The 20099-nt window shown below is 55.2% G+C and overlaps 2 protein-coding genes across 2 annotated transcripts in view; both read right to left on the bottom strand.

The window, feature by feature from the left end:
* Positions 1-1814: 1814 nt before the first annotated feature.
* The window catches only part of LOC136787245 (ceramide synthase-like), a 573680-nt gene continuing 555395 nt past the window's right edge, over positions 1815-20099 (bottom strand). Inside the window, exons 4-6 of the mRNA XM_066984393.1 lie at positions 4562-4781; positions 3323-3418; positions 1815-2118 (exon numbers count right to left, since the gene is read on the bottom strand). Of these exons, the coding sequence (XP_066840494.1) occupies positions 2014-2118; positions 3323-3418; positions 4562-4781 (421 nt within the window). The 3' untranslated portion in view covers positions 1815-2013. The remainder of the gene's footprint in view (positions 2119-3322; positions 3419-4561; positions 4782-20099) is intronic.
* On the bottom strand, positions 13774-14882 carry LOC136787213 (olfactory receptor 14C36-like). Its single transcript, XM_066984344.1, has one exon. It carries the CDS (start codon positions 14866-14868, stop codon positions 13927-13929), a length of 942 nt encoding a protein of 313 aa, XP_066840445.1. The 5' UTR covers positions 14869-14882; the 3' UTR covers positions 13774-13926.

Below are 20099 nucleotides of genomic sequence, written 5' to 3'. Positions count from 1 at the left end.
GGGAACAGCGGTGGCGGCGGCGGTTGCCTGGCAACGGGGGCGGGGCGAAGCCAAACGCGCCCAGTTCGTACTGGGAAAGGGCCCAGTTTGCACTGGGACTGCGCCCAGTTTGTATTGGGATTGGGCTGAGGGTCCCAGTTTGTACTGGGAGTGGGCCCAGTTTCTACTGGGACAGTTCCCAGTTTGTATTGGGATTGGGCTGAGGGTCCCAGTTTGTACTGGGAGTGGGCCCAGTTTCTACTGGGACAGTTCCCAGTTTGTGCTAGGATGGGGCTGGGGATCCCAGTTTGTACTGGGATGGGGCTGGGGGTCCCAGTTCATACTGGGAATGGGCCCAGTTTGTACTGGGATGGGGCTGGGGGTCCCAGTTCGTACTGGGAAGGATCCCAGTTCATTCTGGGAAAGGGCTGGGGGTGCAAGTTTGTATTGGGAAGTGTCCCAGTTTGTAATGGGATGGGGCTGGGGGTCCCAGTTCGTACTGGGAATGGCCCCAGTTCATACTGGGAAGGGGCCCAGTTCCCGACCTCCCGGCGGGCAGTGACCTCAAGGGTGTGACATCAGCAGTGGGGTGGTGACGTCATCATCAGGGCGGTGACATCATCGGGGCGGTGACATCATCGGGGCGGTGACATCACGATCCTCCCCCCCCCCCCCCATGTCCCCAAGGAGGAGCCGGGCCGTCCCCAAAGTCCTTTAATGCAGCGGCCGGGACAGCGCGGGGCACCCTGCGGGCACCCATGGGTGGGGGTGACTCCCCTGAGACCCCCAGATGGACCTCAGGGTGCCCCTAAGGACCCCAGGACCCCCTTGGGACCCCCCAAAGGACCTCAAGGTGCTCCTTGAAGTCCCCAGATTCCTTTGGGTCCCTCACAAGGACCCCAAGGACCCCTTGAAGACCCCAGAACTCCCTTGGGACCCCCATAAGGACCTCAGGGTGCCCCCTGAAGACCTCAGGATCCCCCATAAGGACCTCAGGGTGCCCTCTGAAGACCCCAGGACACCCTTAGGACCCCCGTAAGGACCTCAGGGTGTCCCTGAAAGACCCCAGGACTCCCCATATGAGGACTGCCATATGAGGCACCCCATCAGGGTGCCTCATAAGGACCCCAGGAACTCCTTGGGACCCCATAAGGACCTTAGGGTGCCCCCTAAAGACCTCAGGACTCCCCACATTGACCTCAGGGTGCCCTATAAGGACCGCTGGAGACCCCAGGACCCCCTTGGGACCACCACAAGGACCTCAAGGTGCTCCCTGAAGACCTCAGGACCCCCTATATGGACCTTAGGGTGCCCCCTGAAGACCCCAAGACCCCCTTAAGGACCTTAGGGTGCCACCTAAGGACCCCAGGATCCCCTTGGGACCCCATTTTGGACCTCAGGGTGCTCCCTGAAGACCCCAGGACCCTCTTGGGACCCCCCAGATGGACCTTAGGGTGCTCCATAAGGACCTCAGGACCCCCTTGGGACCCCCTTAAGGACCTCGGGGTGCGCTCTGAAGACCCCGGAACCCCCTTGAGACCCCATTATGGACCTCAAGGTGCCCCCTGAAGACCTCGGGATCCCCCATAAGGACCTCAGGGTGCCCCATGAGGACCCCGGGACTCCCCATTAGGACCTAAGGGTGCCACCTAAAGACCCCAAGACCCCCGTAAGGACCTCAGGGTGCCCCACAAGGACCCTAGAGCCCCCTTGGGACCTCCATACGGACCTCAGTGTGCCCCCAGAAGTCCCCCCGCCCCCACAACCGCCCCAGGCCGCCCCCTAAACCCCCCCCTAAACCCCCCTCGAAGGACCTCAGGGTGCCCCCCCACCCCACCCCACGGGACGCCCACCCCGCAGTGGCGGCGGGGCTCAGGGTGGGTGCCGGGGCGGGGGCCGGAAGAGGCGCCAGGCCCCCCGGCAGATGAGGCCGAACCAGTAGAGCTGGGGGGCCAGGAGGGCGGCGGCGGCGGCGTTGTAGGCGGGGGGCAGCGCCCCCGGCACCCGCAGCAGGGGCACCCCGAGGTGGCGCCCCTAGGCCCAGTACAGGTAGGGGAAGAGGAGCACGCGGCAGCCCAGGAAGGTCACCAGCATGGCCACCCCGTTGAGCTTGTGCAGCGCCGTGTGCTGCCGATTGTACTGCGGGGGGGTGGGGGGAAGGGGTGAGGGACACGTGGGATGGAGGCCCACCACCGTCCCATGTTCTCCCGGGGACCCACGTGGCGAGGGACACGAGGGGTTGGGGGCCCACCACCACCCCACGTTCTGCTGGGGACATGAAGGGTTGGGGACACAAGGGGTTGGGGACCCAAATATTGAGGGACGCGTGGGGTTGGGGGCCCACCAGCACCCCAAGTCATGCTGGGGACCCAGGGACTGGTGACACAAGGGGTTGGGGGCCTGAATGTTGAGGGACACGTGGGGTGGGGGCCCACCACCGTCCCAAGTCATCCCAGGGACTCAAGGGTTGGGGACCCGAACGTTGAGGGACACGTGGGATGGAGGCCCGCCACCACCCCATGTTCGGCCAGGGGTTGGGGACCCGAGGGTTGGGGACATGAAGGGTTGGGGACCCAAATGTTGAGGGACACGAGGGGTTGGGAGCCCACCACCACCCCACGTTCTTCTGGGGACCCAAAAGGTTGGAGACCCAACAGGTTGGAGACCCAACAGGTTGGAGACCCAAGGGGTTGGAGACATGAGGGCTTGGGGGCCCACCACCATCCCCTGTTATGCTGGAGACCCAGGGGTTGGGGACCCAAGGAGTTGGGGACACGAGGGGTTGGGGGCCTGAATGTTGAGGGACATGAGGGGTGGGGGCCCAGATGTTGAGGGACACGAGGGTTTGGGGACCCACCACCACCCTATGTTCTTCTGGGGACCCAGGGGTTGGGGACCCAAGGAGTTGGGGACCCAAATGTTGAGGGACACGTGGGGTTGGGGGCCCACCTCCATCCCATGTTCTCCTGGGGACCCACGTGGTGAGGAACATGAGGATTTGGGGACCCACCACCATCCCGTGTTCTCCCAGAGACCCAGGGGTTGGGGACCCAAATGTTGAGGGACACAAGAGTTTGGGGACCCACCACCACCCCATGTTCTTCTGGGGACCCAAGGGGTTGGGGACACAAAGGGTTGGGGACCCAAATGTTGAGGGACACGAGGGTTTGGGGGCCTACCACCACCCCATGTTCTCCCAGGGACCCAGATGTTGAGGGACACGTGGGGGTGGAGACCCACCACCACCCCATGTTCTTCTGGGGACTCAAGGGGTTGGGGACCCCGGGGCTGGAGCCCCCCCGGCCACCCCATTGTCCCCCCGGGGCCGCGTTTTGGGGCTCACCAGGATGAGGACCTTGCCCAGGCAGACGAAGGGGGTGCTGAGCTCCGCCATCAGCAGGCAACCCAGGAAGAAGTCGCCCTTCCCCTGGCGCCACAGCTGGGGGGGGGACACGGGGACATTTGGGGACATGCGGGGACATTTGGGGACACTTGGGGACATGTAGGGACACGGGGACATGGGGACATGGGGACATGGGGACATGGAGAAGCCAACAAGCACCATGACTCCGTGGTGGACCTCCATGAGTAGCTCCGTACCAAGGAGGTGTTCCACCACAAGTGTCCCCAAGTGTCCTCAAATGTCCCCAAATGTCCCCAAGTGTCCCCATGACCACGGAGAAGCCCACAACAGCGTGGTGGACCTCCATGAGCACGTCTGTCCCCGTGGCCACGGAGAAGCCAGCAAGGACCACAGCGTGGTGACCTCCACGAGTAGCTCCATACCCAAGTGACATTCTTCCACCCCATGTCCCCAAGTGTCCCCAAGTGTCCCCATGACCACGAAGAAGCCCACGAAGGTGTGGTGGACCTCCATGACCACGTCCACACCCAGCCGCCATCCCTCCACCTCCACATCCCCACGCCGTTCCCGTGTCCCCACGCCGTTCCCGTGTCCCCACACTGTTCCCGTGTCCCCAAGGTGTCCCCCCGGTCCCTGTCCCCCACTCACGGTGGCCACGGGGAAGCAGACGAGCACCATGGCGGCGTGGTGGACCTCCATGAGCACGTCTGTCCCCGTGGCCACGGAGAAGCCAACAAGGACCACAGCGTGGTGACCTCCATGAGTAGCTCCATCCCCAGGTGACCTTTTTCTACCCCGTGTCCCCAAGTGTCCCCAAGTGTCCCCAAGAGTCCCCATGACCACGGAGAAGCCCACGACAGCATGGTGGACCTCCATGAGCACGTCTGTCCTCATGGCCATGGAGAAGCCAACAAGGACCACAGCGTGGTGACCTCCACGAGTAGCTCCATACCCAGGTGACGTCCTTCCACCCCATGTCCCCAAGTGTCCCCAAGTGTCCCCAAGTGTCCCCAAGTGTCCCCGTGACCACGAAGAAGCCCACGAAGGTGTGGTGGACCTCCACGACCACGTCCACACCCAGCCACCATCCCTCCACCTCCATATCCCCACGCCGTTCCCGTGTCCCCACGCCGTTCCCGTGTCCCCACGCCGTTCCCGTGTCCCCACACCATTCCCGTGTCCTCAAGGTGTCCCCCCCCGGACCCTGCCCCCACTCACGGTGGCCACGGGGAAGCAGACGAGCACCATGGCGGCGTGGTGGAGCACCATCAGGAGGTCCTTGCGCAGGTAGGCGCCAGCGGCTGCCCGCAGGGATGGCGGTGGCCCGGCTTCGTGTCCCTTGACGCGCCCGCGGTGCCAGTGGCACAGGAACATGGCGTAGACATCGTATACAAAGTAGGGGACGGCGAACTGGGGGTACGCCCCCGCCAGCCAGTGCCTGCGGGGGGGCACGGCGAGGACACCGGTGTCCTCGGAGGACACAGGGGGAGGGTCTCGGGGGGACACGTGGGGGGAGGGGCTTGGGGGCGGCACGATTTGGGGGCACGGACAGCCAGGGATTTGGGGAGACCCCAATTTGGGGGACCTAGACACCCAGAGATTTGGGGACACCCCGATTTGGGTGACCCAAGTGTCCCAGCTGGCTTTGGGACACCCCAGTTTGGGCACCCAGACACCCAGGGACTTGGGGACACCCCAATTTGGGGCACCCAGACACCCAGGGATTTGGGGACACCCCGATTTGGGTGACCCAAGTGTCCCAGCTGGCTTTGGGACACCCCAATTTGGGCACCCAGACACCGAGGAAATTGGGGACACCCTGATATGGGGCACCCAAACACCCAGAGATTTGGGGACACCCCGATTTGGGTGACCCAAGTGTCCCAGGTGGCTTTGGGACACCCCAATTTGGGGCACCCAGACACCCAGGTGTGGGAAAGGAATTCACAGGTAGCTTTGCGCTGCTTCACACATCCCTGAATTAGAGATAATGAGGAAACAAGCGGTAGAAACAAAAACTTGAGCAAGGTGGAGATAAAGTAAATTGGCTACAGTGCTAAAGATGAGCTTTGGGCAGTGGCCAATTGCTGGCTGACTCGAGGCGCGTGCCTGAGGTCTCTAACCAATTGTATGACAGATTCGGGCGCGTGGACAGCGCGTGGGGCTACGGGGAAAGTATATGTAGTAGTGAAAAAGGGCAATAAACGTCTCCAGTTCAAGAGCCATCAGGAGTCTGTGTCTTGCATCCCTTCAAATGGTGACTCCGACGTGATCAGGGAGGAGCAGCGCTGCACGAGCGTCCGAAGGGAACCCAGCCGAATGAGTCAAGCTCGCAGCTGGACTGCAGCTTCAACCCCGGGACATCACCTGAAGGACAGGTGAGGGGCTGGGCATTGATCATGGGAGCTAGCCTTTCGGCAGAGGAAGAGGCTATAGTGAAACTGCTAATGCAACTCCTAATAGACAGGGGAGTAAAAAATGATCCGTTTAAAATAAAGCTATTATTGAAATTTTTGCAAAAACAAGGGCTCCCCTCAATGGCTTCCACAGTATTTGATGTAAAAACTTGGGACCAAGCGGAGGAAAAAATATGGGAAGCAGCATCCAGTGGGGATACTGATGCTGCTGAGGTAACGGCTACGTGGCGGCTGGTGACTGAGACTTTAGGATCGTGGCAGGCAGAAAAGGAAGTACAGAACGCCGCTGCCCAGGCAATAACAGCAGCCGAACCGAGATCAGAGCCTGCAAGGTCACCAGAGCGGTGCGATTTGATAGACCTGGGGGATGACAAGGAAGAGAGCCACGGACCGCCGCCGCAGAGCCCCTCCCCGCTGACCCCCTTGGCTCCCACCTTGCCTACCCCCGATAATGCCTCCCTGCAGGCCTGAGCTTTCGACCCACGGGAACGATGGGAGCTAGTGCGCCGGGAAGCGCTAAAGGACAGGGACCCGGTAGGAATGCCTTTCCTGGTGCAGGTGCGACCTAATGGTCCAAATGAATATCATGCCTTCCAATGGGACCTAATTAAAGAATTAAGAAAGGCTGTGACTACATATGGATTACATGCACCATTTACTCAGTCATTGTTAGAAAATGTTATGACTGGTCAATTTTTGGTGCCGTACGATTGCCGTCAGATAGCTGCGCTGATTTTAACGCCAACACAAAAACTACTCTGGGAGCAAAAATGGAAAGAAGGGTGTGAATTAGCCGCCCTAGGTAACATAGAACGGCAGCCTGGCGACCCCCTCCGGGGAGCCGGGATCCCACAGTTGATGGGGACCGAGCCCTTACTTGATCCGAGATTGCAGGCTAGGCTCAACGATGCCGTCCTGTGGCAGTCCGCGTCTCTGGCCCTCCAGGCTATGCTGAAGTTGCCTGAAGTTGGAAAAGTCCAGCCATCATTTACCAGCATTAGGCAACAAGTTACCGAGCCTTATATGCAATTCATTGATAGATTGCGAGACGCTTTGGGCAAACAAATTGACAACCACGAGGCCAAAGAGGCCCTTATGCTAAAACTGGCAGTGGACAATGCAAACACAGACTGTAACAAAATACTCCAAGCCCTGCCTGCTAATACTACATTAGTACAAATGATAGAGGCATGCAGTCGAGTTGGATCCATAGAACATCACAGTGCCGCTTTGGCCGGAGCTTTTGGTGCTGTGCTTCAAATCGGAGGTAAACGGTGTTCCCGCTGCCAAGCCACGGGACATTTTGCTGCTGAATGTCCACAGCGAGGAGCGGGAGGGGGGACGTGGTAACCCTGCTCCTCCTGCTGCTTGCCCACGGTGCGGCAAGGGATGGCACTGGGCTAGCCAGTGCCATTCGAAGCATAATGCAGAGGGAAAACCTTTACGACGGCGGCGGGGAAACGGGAAGCGGAGCGCGAAAAGGCAATAGGTGTAATTGTTAATGGTTTCCGAGATATGGTTTCCAAAGGATAGAGTCGAAATGCAACGCTAACGCAGGGTCCAGCGCCACCTGCACCCCCGCTGTCACCTCCGAGCACCCGCACACCCGCCCCGCCGCCGGCTGCTGCGTTTCTCAGGTTTGAGCGCACGCCCGTGCGCACCGGGCTCTGCCGTGTTCCGCCCGCTGCTGCGCCCGGGCCCTCCGCCCCGCGGGACCCCGCTCACCGCCGCCCTCCGCCGCCGCCGCTGCTGCCCCCCGCCATCCCCCCCACCCCCGGGCCGGCTCCCCCTCAGCCCGCCGGCCCCTCTGCTGGCGCTGCGGGCCGCCGGCGGCAGCTCGGCCGAGGGTGTGGGTGGATCCCCTGAAAAGGCAGCCACAGATCTCAGCAGTGAACGCAAACTCAGTAAATCCCAGCAGCTGAAAAAAGTTTTCAAAGAATGTGGTGCTGTAGGGGTTTCATTCCACGTTGGAATTTCACTAGTATCTCTAGGAATCTTCTACCTGGCTGCGTCAAGTGGCGTGGATATGACTGCGGTTCTCTTCAAACTTGGTTTCAGTGAATCATCGCTGCAATCTAAAAGGGCTGCTGGTACAGGCACATTCCTGTTGGCATATGCTATTCACAAATTGTTTGCTCCAGTACGAATAATTTTTGTGCCAGCGATACAGATGGCGACGTTTAACAACAGGAAAACGTCACATTGTTCCTCATCCAGCTAAATTAGACGGCTAAGCACCTGAACGTGCTTTCTCACAAACCACCGTGTCCCCTGCTCACCACCTTTGGGTTTTTCCAACTAAGACAAGAGTTGCTGTTGTAACATCACAATTTGCGTGAATAACAATCTGTGTAGCTCAAAATATTACACTGTTTCTCTCTCTTGGGGTAGAATATTTGCATTGTGCCAAATGCTAGTAGATATTTTCATATATTTTCTATGCTCTGTGATACCTTAATATATGCGGATTTTCAGACTTGTGTCCTCTTGTGTTAGAGATAAAAACCATAAATGATGGAGAAATTACATTGTGAATGTGTCTTAGGCTGTTAAATAATTGTTTTTCAGTTTTTTTTTTAAATGTATGTATTTAAGTAAATTCGTTAGCATATTTTTGACAATTTATATTCATTAATGTTTTGAAGTAATTGTTTCAGGGAAAGTATCTGTGCTGCACTCTCAATAAAAATGTGCTAAATAAATAAAAAAAAAAGAGAGAAAAAAAGAAAAAAAAAGAGAAGGAAAAAAAAAAGAAAAGCCTAGTACCTTTGGATATTGTATCGGACTCGCAATATGCTGTAAGTGTCGCTCAGCGCATTGAGAGGGCCAATTTGAGACATATCCCAAAGGAAAACTTGTTTCTAAAATTTAAAGAACTGTTATTTTTGGTAGAGCAGCAAGTGCACCCATATTGTATTATTCATATGTGGAGCCACACCATGTTACCCGGTATTTTTGCAGAGGGTAACGCACATGCTGACCAGCTAACTAATATGACCCTGACTGCCCTGGTGCCTAAGGTGCTGGAGCAAGCATGGTTATCCCATGCCTTTTTCCATCAATCCGCCAAAGTCTTGGTGAAACAATTCACTATATCGGTCACTGATGCCAAATTGATTGCCCAAACATGTCCTGACTGTCAACAACATGTTTCGACCCGATCTTTAACGGTAAACCATAGAAGTCTACGGTCCTTACAGTTATGCCAGACTGACGTGACGCATATTCCAGAATTTGGTCGCTTGAAAAATGTTCACGTATTGGTAGATACTTTCTCTCATGCTATTTGAGCAACAGTTGCGGTGGGTGAAACTAGTTGCCATGTCCAGGCTCACTTCTGTGTTGCTTTCGCAGCGCTAGGCATCCCAAAGGAAATAAAAACCGACAGTGGCCCCGCCTATACTAGTCACTCCCTTCAAACCTTTTTTCAAACTTGGGTTATCTGACACACCACAGGCATTCCTCATTCCCCCACGGGTCAAGCCACTGTTGAGCGCACACATCGCACCTTGAAAACACTGCTAAATAAACAAAAAGGGGGAGACACCCAGGAAACACCACAGAACAGGTTGGGAAAGGCACTTTACGTAATAAATCACCTATCATTACCCTTTCCTCACAAAGAGGTACCGCCCACAATAAAACATTACAAAAGTATGAATTCTGCGCTGTCATGGGTGCCACAGTCAGAGTAGGCCTTAGTAATAGTAAAAAATTTAAATACAGGTCTTTGGGAGGGTCTTTGGGAGGGACCCCAGCCCTAATAACTTGGGGTCGAGGGTATGCCTGTGTCTCCACAGGTCACGGACCAAGATGGGTACCAGCAAGGGAGGTAACGCCATGGTTGGCCTCCTCCTCACAATCGCCGCTGTCATCGATTATTGCCAGCCCTGGGTCTCCATCCAACCACGCTGCAACATCTGGGTCACCCTCGCCAACATGACAGGACAAGAAGCGATGTGCCTGTCCCGGGCTAGTGCTAACGAGCCATTCATGACATGTCTGGTGGGGAACCCGGCAGATAACAAAGACTGGACTGTCTACTTGCCGCAAGCGCCCCTAGAGCCACAGGAATTAGATATCCTGGGATGTGAAACAGCAACAGCATGTGTAAGGTTTAATTTCTCAGGCAAAAAAACAAATCATGAAACAAATGGTCAACGCCACACTTGCTCCTTATTGCAATGCATCTCTTTGCTGTAATTATACAAAACTATAATAGCGTCATTCCTTGCGTCAGGAGCCGCTCTGCTCGGCTGTGGGATTGACTGTGGAACGCCCCTAGGTGCACCCCCAGCATTTTTCCTCGGAGGGGTCTCCACTCTCAGCCGCTCACCACGGGAGTAGACAAGGGCCTCCTGAAGCCACGGACAAATTATTTTAAGTGATATTTTCTTGTGGTATGAATGAGAAGTGCAAGAGGCCTCTTTGCGTGATTGTGTGATTGTGCTGTGCGAGTGAGATGCAGCATCACTGCGAAACAACATCCCTAGCGCTTAGTGGCTTGTTGACTGATGTAGATTCTAGTAGGCACGCTACTTTACAATTGTAATCCTGCATGTGATTTTCACCCTGTTGCTTATTGTACCTTGCTTATTGCAATGTCTGCGGTGATTGATAGAAAAATCTATAGAAAGCATTTGGTTGGTTGAAAATAAAAAAGGGGGAATTGTGGGAAAGGAATTCGCAGGTGGCTTCGTGCTGTTTCACACATCCCTGAATTAGAGATAATGAGGAAACAAGCGGTAGAAACAAAAACTTGAGCAAGGTGGAGATAAAGTAAATTGGCTACGGTGTTAAAGATGAGCTTTGGGCAGTGGCCAATTGCTGGCTGGCTCGAGGCACGTGCCTGAGGGTCTCTAACCAATTGTATGACAGATTCGGGCGCGTGGACAGCGCGTGGGGCTACGGGGAAAGTATATGCAGTAGTGAAAAAGGGCAATAAACGTCTCCAGTTCAAGAGCCATCAGCAGTCCATGTCTTTCATCCCTTCATTAAGTCACTGCTACAGCAGCACCAGCATAACCTGAACCCTCTTACCTCTACAAAATCCTTAGTTTCTGTGGGCAAGACCCTATTCCCTCCCCCAAATCTCACGTCTCTCCTCACCAGGGTTTCTCCTGACCTCCCCATATCAGTCATCTCATTGGGATTAGCTTTCTGATGGCTATCATGATCTCAGCGTATCCATCACACCTCTTGTTGGCTACTCTATTTCTGAGAAAAGCGGCACTTAAGACACGATGGAAAATGACAAAAAAGTCCATCAGAGCACCCTCCACAATGTGCCCAGCAGCTCTGCACCTCCAGAACAGTGTGGTTCCTGCATACAAGTTTTCTTTCCAGAATGGCTCCTATGGATCGAGGGTAACTTTCCCCAGGCACTCACTTTCTCAAGCCACACCACTCTTGCCCGCAGGCCCCACGTGTCTCTCCAACCCTCCCCTCTTCCCCTGCAGTAGTGGCACCTCACCGCAGCAGGTCGGTGCGTCTTCAGGCTCAGGGGTGTTTCCTGAGGGCCTGCCCCGTGTGGGGAGTGGCGGGGAGGAAGAGAGCAAGGTCAGCTCCTGGGGCATGGCTGAGCACAGCCCAGCCATCCCACACCGCAGGCAGGCCCCTTCTCCCAGGCTGAGGCACACATGCAAGGTGGACACTTCTCCATCAGCCCAGCTTCACGCAGGGACCTTCAGCCCTGCCCCAGATCCGGGACTCATCACTTCCTCCTTGTCCACCCACAGACATACATTGCTTTCCATTTGGGGACTCAGGCAGGACTTTAAGGATCTGCTAAAGCCCTGGATTTCCTTGTTTCTCACAGCCTTCTCACAAGTCTTTCTCCTGGCCCTCCCCGCTGCCCAGCACTGCCTCTCAGGTGGCACTCAGTGACCCTTCCCTTCAGAAGGGCCTTTGGGCTTCCTCAATTGTCCTGGTGCTTATTAGCACCTTCCTGGCTCCTTCCAGAGCTCAGAGCGAGCTTTCTTGTCCAGCATGGGGCCCTGCACTGGCTCTGGCTGGGACGGAGTTACTCTCTGCAGAGCAGCCCCTGTCGTGCTGTGTTTTTGATGTGACCAGAGCAGTGTTGGTCACCCACGGCTGTGGTCGCTGTTCCTGAGCAGTGCGTGAACAGCATCAAGGCCTTCTCTGCTTCTCACTCTGCCCTACCAGCGAGTTGGTTGTGGGTGGGCAAAAGGCTGGGAGGGGAACCCGCTGTGACAGCTGACCCAGCCTGACCCAATGGATGATCCATGGCACATAACATAGTGCTCAGCAATACATGTTGGGATCATCTTTCCAAGACAAGGTGGCAGTTTCTCAGAGACTGCCTGCACAACGGTCTGCTAGTGGGAACTGATGAGTTACAAGATGCTCATTATGTCTGGCGTTTGATTTTCATTTCTTTCTTTTTTCTTTTTCTTTCCTATTCTTATGTGTCTTTCTCTCAATCTGTGAGTTTTACTTATTTATGGTGTTCCCTCCCCTCTGCCCTCTAGAGGAGGAGGAAGGAGGCAGCTCGTGCATGCTGCTGCCTGGGGTGAGCAAGGAGGAGGCTGGCCATGGTGCAAGGAAATGGAGGTCGGTGAAGCTGCAGGAGCCCTGGTCTCTTGCCTGGGAGATCCCCAGCACAGAGTGCCTGTGCCCCGCAGGGCCAGCCCCGCTCCCCAGGCCAGCACAAGAGGCCTGGCCCAGGCACAGAGCAGCCTGCCCCGAGCAGGTGCCTACACAAAGAGATTACTCTTCCTCCTTTACCCATCTACCCATCTGTGCAGGCCCAGAAATGCTGCCCTGCTCTTTCCCAGGGCCATCCCTGCTCCCAGAGAGCCTTGCCCAGGGCAGTGTGTCCGTGCTGGCCTGGCCTGCCATTGCTGCTTCCCTGCCATGCTCCCCGCCAGGCCCTGAGCTGGCGGTGCTGCTGTGCAGAGCCAGGGGCTGTTGTGCCCTGAGACCCTGTGGGGACCCTCCCCTGCCCGTGCTGCTCAGGGTGCTGGACAAGTGCTGCACCAGACCTGGCCCACGAGGCTTCAAAGAAGGTCTCCTCAATTACAATGCAGTTTTATGGGCCTTCGCTTGCTGGCTCTTCACCACCTCCCCTGGCATTGCAGAGCCCTCCTTAGCCCACAGAGTTCTCTGATTGGCCTTTTCCTTTGCCAAAATCTTCTTTGGATGGTCACTAATTTTATGAGGTTTTAATCACTACCCAATGAGCACATTGTCCCAGGGTTGCCCTGATCTCTCCTGGCACCTCCAGATTCCTCTCCAGGCTGCCATCATCAATCCACCCCACTGCAGGGTGCCTAGTCCCATGAAGAGGAGTCCGAGACCAGTTGTTGTCTGATTAGACAGGTGAGGCCATAAAGGGAGCTCTTGGTCCAGTCCTTTGCTACTCACACACCGCCCTGGGACTTTCAGCCTGTGTCCTACACTCCATGAAGAACCCCAGAAAACAGAAGAGCACGGAGCAAATCCTTGGCTCTGTTCCTAACAGCAGCATTGGAAGAGGCATCCAGGCTTCTGGGTTTGCCCTGCAGAGCCCCATTTGTTACTGCCGTGGTATCAGGGAGGGCAGCTGTGACACGGGGCTGCACATTGCCTGCTGCTGCCTGCTGGGACAGGGATGCCACTGCAGAGACAACAGGACTGTCACCAAGGTACACAAGATCTGAGGGCTAACCCACGTACAAGAGCACAAGAGAACAATGAGGAAGCCAAAAGAGAGCAGCAGTGAAAAGGCCACATCCTGCTGCTGGCCATGGCCATGACTCCAGGGAAGCGGCAGCCCCGACCCAAAGGCAGCAGAGAGGCAGAGCCCAGCGGGCAGTGAGGGGCAGCCCCGAGGGCCACCGGGGCTGCTCCTCCACGTGGCAGCTGGGCTCTAGGCCCCGAGCCCCTCCTGCGTGCTGGGGCTGCTCCCCCAGCTCCAGAGGAGAAGGGATGAGATGGCAGCTGAGACCAATGAAATTCTGATGACTTCATTATTGGGTTTATCTACACAGGAAGCAGTGTTTTATCGGAAAATAATTAACCTGTAGGAGGCTAAGAATAATATTTTATAAATCAGAAAAAAAAAAAAGAAAAAAAAGAGAAAATAATAGTACAGATAGATAATAATAAAAGAGTATGTAAAAATTTTTCTGAGAAAAGCTGGAATTTCTGAATATAGGCATATTATTATAGGCGAATATGCTGAAAGTTTGTGTATTCAGGCAGTGTCCTCACCGCATCCCTTAGTTCCTGGTTCCTCATGCTGTAGATGACTGGGTTCACTGCTGGGGGCACTACTGAGTACAGAACTGCCACCACCAGGTCCATGGATGGGGAAGAGATGGAGGGGGGCTTCAGGTAGGCAAACATGCCAGTGCTGACCATCAGGGAGACCACAGCCAGGTGAGGGAGGCACGTGGAAAAGGCTTTGTGCCGGCCCTGCTCAGAGGGCATCCTCAGCACTAACCTGAAGATCTGAATATAGGAAATAACAATAAAAACAGAACAACCAAATAACACAGAAACACTGAACACAACTACTCCAGCTCCCCTGAGATATACATCTGAGCAGGAGAGCTTGAGAATCTGGGGGATTTCACAGAAGAACTGGTCCACAGCATTGCCTTGGCAGAGGGGCAGGGAAAATGTATTGGCCGTGTGCAAGACAGCATTGAGCAACCCACTGCCCCAGGCAGCTGCTGCCATCTGGGCACAAGCTCTGCTGCCCAGGAGGCTCCCGTAGTGCAGGGGCTTGCAGATGGCAATGTAGCGGTCGTAGGCCATGATGGTGAGAAGGGAATACTCTGCTGATGCAATGAAAAAGAGAAAAAAGACTTGTGCAACACATCCTTGATAGGAGATGGCCTTGGTGTCCCAGAGGGAATTGGCCATGGCTTTGGGGACAGTGATAGAGATGGATCCGAGGTCGAGGAGGGCGAGGTTGAGGAGGAAGAAGTACATGGGGGTGTGGAGGCGGTGGTCGCAGGCTACGGCGGTGAGGATGAGGCCGTTGCCCAGGAGGGCAGCCAGGTAGATGGCCAGAAAGAGCGCGAAGTGCAGGAGCTGCAGCTCCCGCGTGTCTGCGAATGCCAGCAGGAGGAACTCGCTCACAGAACTGCTGTTGGGCATTTTCTGACATTGGACACTGTTGTCTGTTGAAGAGGAGAAGGCAGAAAAAATTTAGAAGAGACTTCTCTGAGGAAAGCCTATAGCAAGTCTTAGAGCACTCTCATCCTAAGCCTCTCTCTTTGCAAGAGAACATTTCTGCAGCTCTATCACTTGATTCCCCGCTGATGCTGTCTGAGAGTGGCACTGGGAGCAGGGATTGCTGTGGGCTCCAGAGGAGTCCCTCCTGCTGTGAAGCAGGCGGGAAGCAGGAACATGAGGGAAACTCAAGTTCAGTCCACTTATCAGATCCATGAACTTTGCAATGTTGTTGCAAAGAACACATCCAACCACAGTGTAGAGAAAGGCAGATTTTCTTTTGCTTAGGACAATGATCACACTCGTGTGTTTCCAAAGAAGTGGAGACAGCTTACAGCAGAGAAGCCCCAGTGCCAGTGCAGCTGGACAGAATCCTCACCTTGTTTCCAGGTGTCTGAGCAGGATCTCAGCTCTTCCCTCCTAACCAGGGGTGCAGAGGCCTCACTCCAGCTGCTCACAGACAGCCATCCAGCAGCACAAACATGGCCTTTGCAAGGAGGTGTCTTCTTCTTGGGGCACCTGGATAACACAAGGATGCTGCTAGAGAGCTGCATCCTGTTGGAGAGCAGCCTCCAACCCAGGAAGACACCTCACAAAGAGAGCTGGATATCTGCAAGAAAGGATGTCCCAGCTTCCCATCTACACCCCTGCAGTGTTTGGAGGAGTCTTGGACACTCTGCCCTTGGCTGACCAGGGGCACCTGGCTTAGAGCACTCCAAGGGGCTTCCGCCAGACTTCCTCACCTCACAGTGAAATCCAGCAGGACTCTCAAAGCCTACTGCATTGCCCCCTGCCCTCCCAGAAACAAGACCCAGGAGGAGACCCTTCCAGGACGTGCAGCTGCATGGCCCTGCAGCCAGACACTTACCTTGTCAAGGGCTGTGCAGATTTCTCCTGCAGTCAGCTCTCAGCATCCTCCCACTCCCAACTGCCTCCAAGCCCTCTCTCCTTCTCTCCTCTCCCCGTGCCACCTGCGGTCAGAGCCCCCAGCCCTGCTGCGCTGTGCAGAGGAGCTGCTCCTGGGCAGAGCTGGCTCTCTGCACCAGGGCCCTCTTGCCAGGAGCTCTCTCTGTCCCAGGAGCCCGGCCCAGCTCAGCACCAGAGGCCCAGCCCAAGGCATTGTAATCACCCCTCTGGGGGCTTTGGTGATGAGCCCACGAACCTCAGGCACTGAGAGACAATTGAAGAAATCTCTCAAGAAGTCCAGGTCAGATCCAAGTATCCTGCAGTGTCCGCCTGAGGGCCAGCACTGACACAGCCCCCTTGGAGCTCGTTAGAGCAGAACATTGGAGGCAGTGAGGACAAGGAGACAAAGGCAATGTGAAAGTGACACTGATGTGTAGACAACCTGGATGTGTTTCACCAAAGCAAAGGAACAGACCTTGTCCCCTGGCACCCAGGAAGGGAGATCTGTTTCTGTCACACCTTGCTCAGGGCTCTTCCTGGGGCAGTAGGAGATGGGGATGTGCATGGCCAAGTGCAGGAGAATGGTATGACCCCTGCCTGGTTCATGGGTGGGGTCGAGGAGGCAATGAGGCCGTGGTACTTTAATGACAAGCTGTCTCCTCATAGGCCTCAGTGGCAGAGACAACAGCCATAGCCATGGACACAAAGACCTGGGTCCTGTTGGGACTTTCAGCCTTGCCACAGCCCTCTATCCTGTCCATACCTGGCTGTTTGAAGGACTCGCAGACCTGCACATCTTTCCCTGCTGCCTGTAGACCCTTCTGTGGGTGCTGTCTTACCGGATCTCAGCTGAGTCTGATAACTCAGATTTTCTTGGTGGCCATGCTCCTCGTAAGGCAGCTCTGTAGGAAGCTGGCCTGGCTCCTGGTGAGCAGGCACCACTGCTCATATGGCATCCCTCGTGGTGCCCAGGCCCTCCTCCTCCTGGGCACTGCTCACTCAGCAAGGTCCCAGTCTGCTCTGATGTGTGGGGTTCCTCTTCCCCTGGTGCAGGACTGGGTTCTTCTTCTTGTAAAGGTCAAGATGTTCCTTTAGGCAAAATCCTGCAGTTTCTCAAGGTTCCCCCACAATGACACTCCATTCTGTCAGCTGTTCATGTCTGCAGGCAGAAAGTTCAACCTTTGTGTGATCTGTGACAAGATATCAGAATCAGGAGTTGCAGGAAAGTTTGGATAATACAGGAGTAACCAGTTGAATGGAATTGCAGCACAGAATCATAGAAGCGTAGGGGATGGGAGGCTGCCAGGTTCCACGTTTTCTGTGCTTCCTTCTCACGCATGCTGTCAGTTTGTCTGGAGCTGTGTCCTGAACTTTATGGGGCTGTGCAGGTCAAAGTTAGAACGGCCAAAGCCCAGCTGGAGGTCAATCTGTCTTAACTGTCAAAGACAATAAAAACTGTTTATATAAATATTTTAATAAAGGAGGATTAAGGAGAATCATCATATTTTATTGGATGTGGGGCGAAACCTGGTGAAAAGAGATGCGGTAAAGGCTGAGGCACTTAATGCTTTCTTTGCCCCAGTCTCTAGCAGCAAGACCAGTTATTCCCCTAGATATTTCTTCCTCCTCACGGCCAGTGCCACCCTTCCAAGATACACTTTGTGGCAGTTTTTTCTCTCCTGCTCTTTCCCAATACCAAAGAAAGCTCCATAAGGGTGGAAACCGCTCCTGATGTAGGCATCCCAACCCATCAGGCTCCTTGCGGCCTCTCAGCCAACCAGACATGAGTCACCTCACCAGCATCTTCCAAGCCATGGGCTTGCTGCTGGCCTTGCAGCTTCTTGTGTAGACACACCCAAGCCTTGTGCCTCCTGCTGTTCAGTCATGGACTCAAGCAGAAGGGACAGCACAACCCATATGCGGGCCTTCTTTCTGCCTGGGTCCTCCTGGGTATGGAGGCAGAGGGGATCCCACAGTCAGCATGCCAACCAGGTGCCTTCTGCTGGCCTAGCAGGGCCACTGGCAGATGTCAGCCAAAAAGTACAGATCCCAGGGAGAAGGCAAGGGTGACCTGTCAGCTACTTCAGACAGAAGTGACCTCACAGTCCCTTTCCGTGACACGTTCCTGCTGCTGCCCTTTCATCTGCAGAGACAGAAGTGACCTCACAGTCACTGCCCCAGCCACATTCCTCCTGCTGGGGCAGGAGATCCTGAGGCAGAGCTGAGCTCATCAGAGCATTCCCACCCATCTCGTCCTTGTGTTTGACGAGCTGATCAGATCCATGGCCCCTCACATTCATCTCTGAATGCCATGTGACTGCACAGCAACCTCACGGCTCCTGCCCTGCGCCAAGGGGGTAAGCGCCTAAAGTTAAGGGTCAGGAGAGGGGTTGAAGGTGAGGAGGTTAATGCACAGGAATGGGGGCTTTGGGTGTTAGTTGTTCATGTATGGCATTAGTGACTAGAGCTCGCTTTTCTGGGTTAGAGATTAAGCAAAATCTAGTGGAAGTGTTTGGTGTTCTGCTTGTGGTGTCAGGTCTGTGGTTAGGGTATGATCAAGCTCTGTGGTTTAGGGTTTTGTTTAGGTCTGCAAGAAGACTAGGGTTAACTAGAGCATTTTAATGCTAGTGTTAAGGGCAGGGATCAGGGCGAGCAAGAGTGTAAGGGTAATGGAAAAAGGCTATGGACTAAGTTTGGCTTCAAGGGATATTGTGGACAAACATTAGAGTAGTGGATTCCTGTCAGGGTGTGGAGTAGCATTTAGGTTTAGGGATTAATGGATATGTCCAGACCTTGTCTTGGATGAGATGAACACCAGTATTAGAGGCAACTTCTAGACAAGGTCAGCTCCCATCTGATCTCTCCTCATGCCTCCTCTCTCCTCTCCAGCTCTTCCTGGCCACCTCCCCATGCTCCCCATGTGGCCCTGAGCTGGTGGTGCTATGAGCAGACCAAGCATGCTGTGGTGCCCAAGAGGTGACGGCACACTGGCTGTGCTGCACACGGTGGGAAGTAGACCTATCTGTATTGGGATCACTGCTGCTAAACTCTCACTCTGCATTCAACATCTGTGGCAGATGCTCAGGAAGACTAGGGAATATTTCCAAGGACTCTAGGGGTTTCCAGGTATTTTATAGATCCAGGCAGCTGGACTTCCCTGAGGATGAGGCGAACCCCTCTCCAGCCTTCCTTCTTTGAGCATGCTGGTCCCTCACTGAATCCCACAGGCACTGAGTTCTTGTTTGCCTGGGGACATCAAAATTTGGCACTGTTCCTATGGATGACTCCACCTTGGGCAAGCTCTCACTTTGTAGGGCTCCAGGCACTGCCCACCCCTGGGACATGCTCCCTAGGGAGAACCCCTGAGCTTCCCAGGCAGCTCCACATTACTCTCCTAGAGGATGTCCTCTGCCCTGCCCCATGTGGGACAGACGCGGGGATGTACCTCAGTGGCCATTCACCACTTTCACTGTCATCAGACACCAACAGGTTACTCCTAAATCCTACCCTTGATATGTCACAACTCATATGATGGTGATGAGCTTTTTGTCTCCCAAACGCATGGAGTTACAGGCCTTCTGAGGTGCAGCAGCTTGTATTGGGCTTAGGTGTCACTGTTTTGGTAGCAGGGGGGATCTAGAGCTGGACCCTGTGAGCAGAGTCCAGAAGCTGCCCCATGTTAAAGAAGAGCCAGTTACAGATGGCTCCAGAAGTGACCCATTGCTGGCCAGAGCCGAGCCAATGGGCGATGCTGGGTTGGCCTCTGTGAGAACAGATTTAAGGAAGGGGAAAAAAAATCTGCTCTGAAGCTGCAACTGGGAGAGAGGAGTGAGAAAATGTAGTGAGAAGCAGTCCTTGGTACAGACACCAAGGTCAGTGCAGAAGGAGGGCAGGAGGTGCTCCATGCACCAGAGCAGAAGTTCCCCTGCAGCCCGTGGAGAGGCCCCTGGTGGAGCAGGCTGTCCCCCTGCAGCCCACGGGTCCCACACGGAGCAGATCTCCACGCTGCAGCCCATGGAGAAGCCCCCGGTGGAGCAGGTGGATGTGGCCTGGAGGAGGCTGTGGCCCATGGAGGACCCCTGCCGGAGCAGACTCCAGGCTGGACTGTATCCCATGGAGAGGAGCCCACGCAGGAGCTGGGGGCCTGGGGGGATCAGTTCGGGAAGGATGGCATCCATGGGAGGGACCCCAGACTGGAGCAGGGGCAGAGGGTGACCATGAAGGAGCGGCAGACACAAAGTGTTAGAGAC

This window comes from Anser cygnoides, chromosome 28 (genome assembly GCF_040182565.1).
Source record: "Anser cygnoides isolate HZ-2024a breed goose chromosome 28, Taihu_goose_T2T_genome, whole genome shotgun sequence".
Classification (NCBI taxonomy): Eukaryota; Metazoa; Chordata; class Aves; order Anseriformes; family Anatidae; genus Anser; species Anser cygnoides.
Note: the sequence above shows the minus strand (reverse complement) of the source record. Positions and strands in the feature narration are given on the sequence as shown.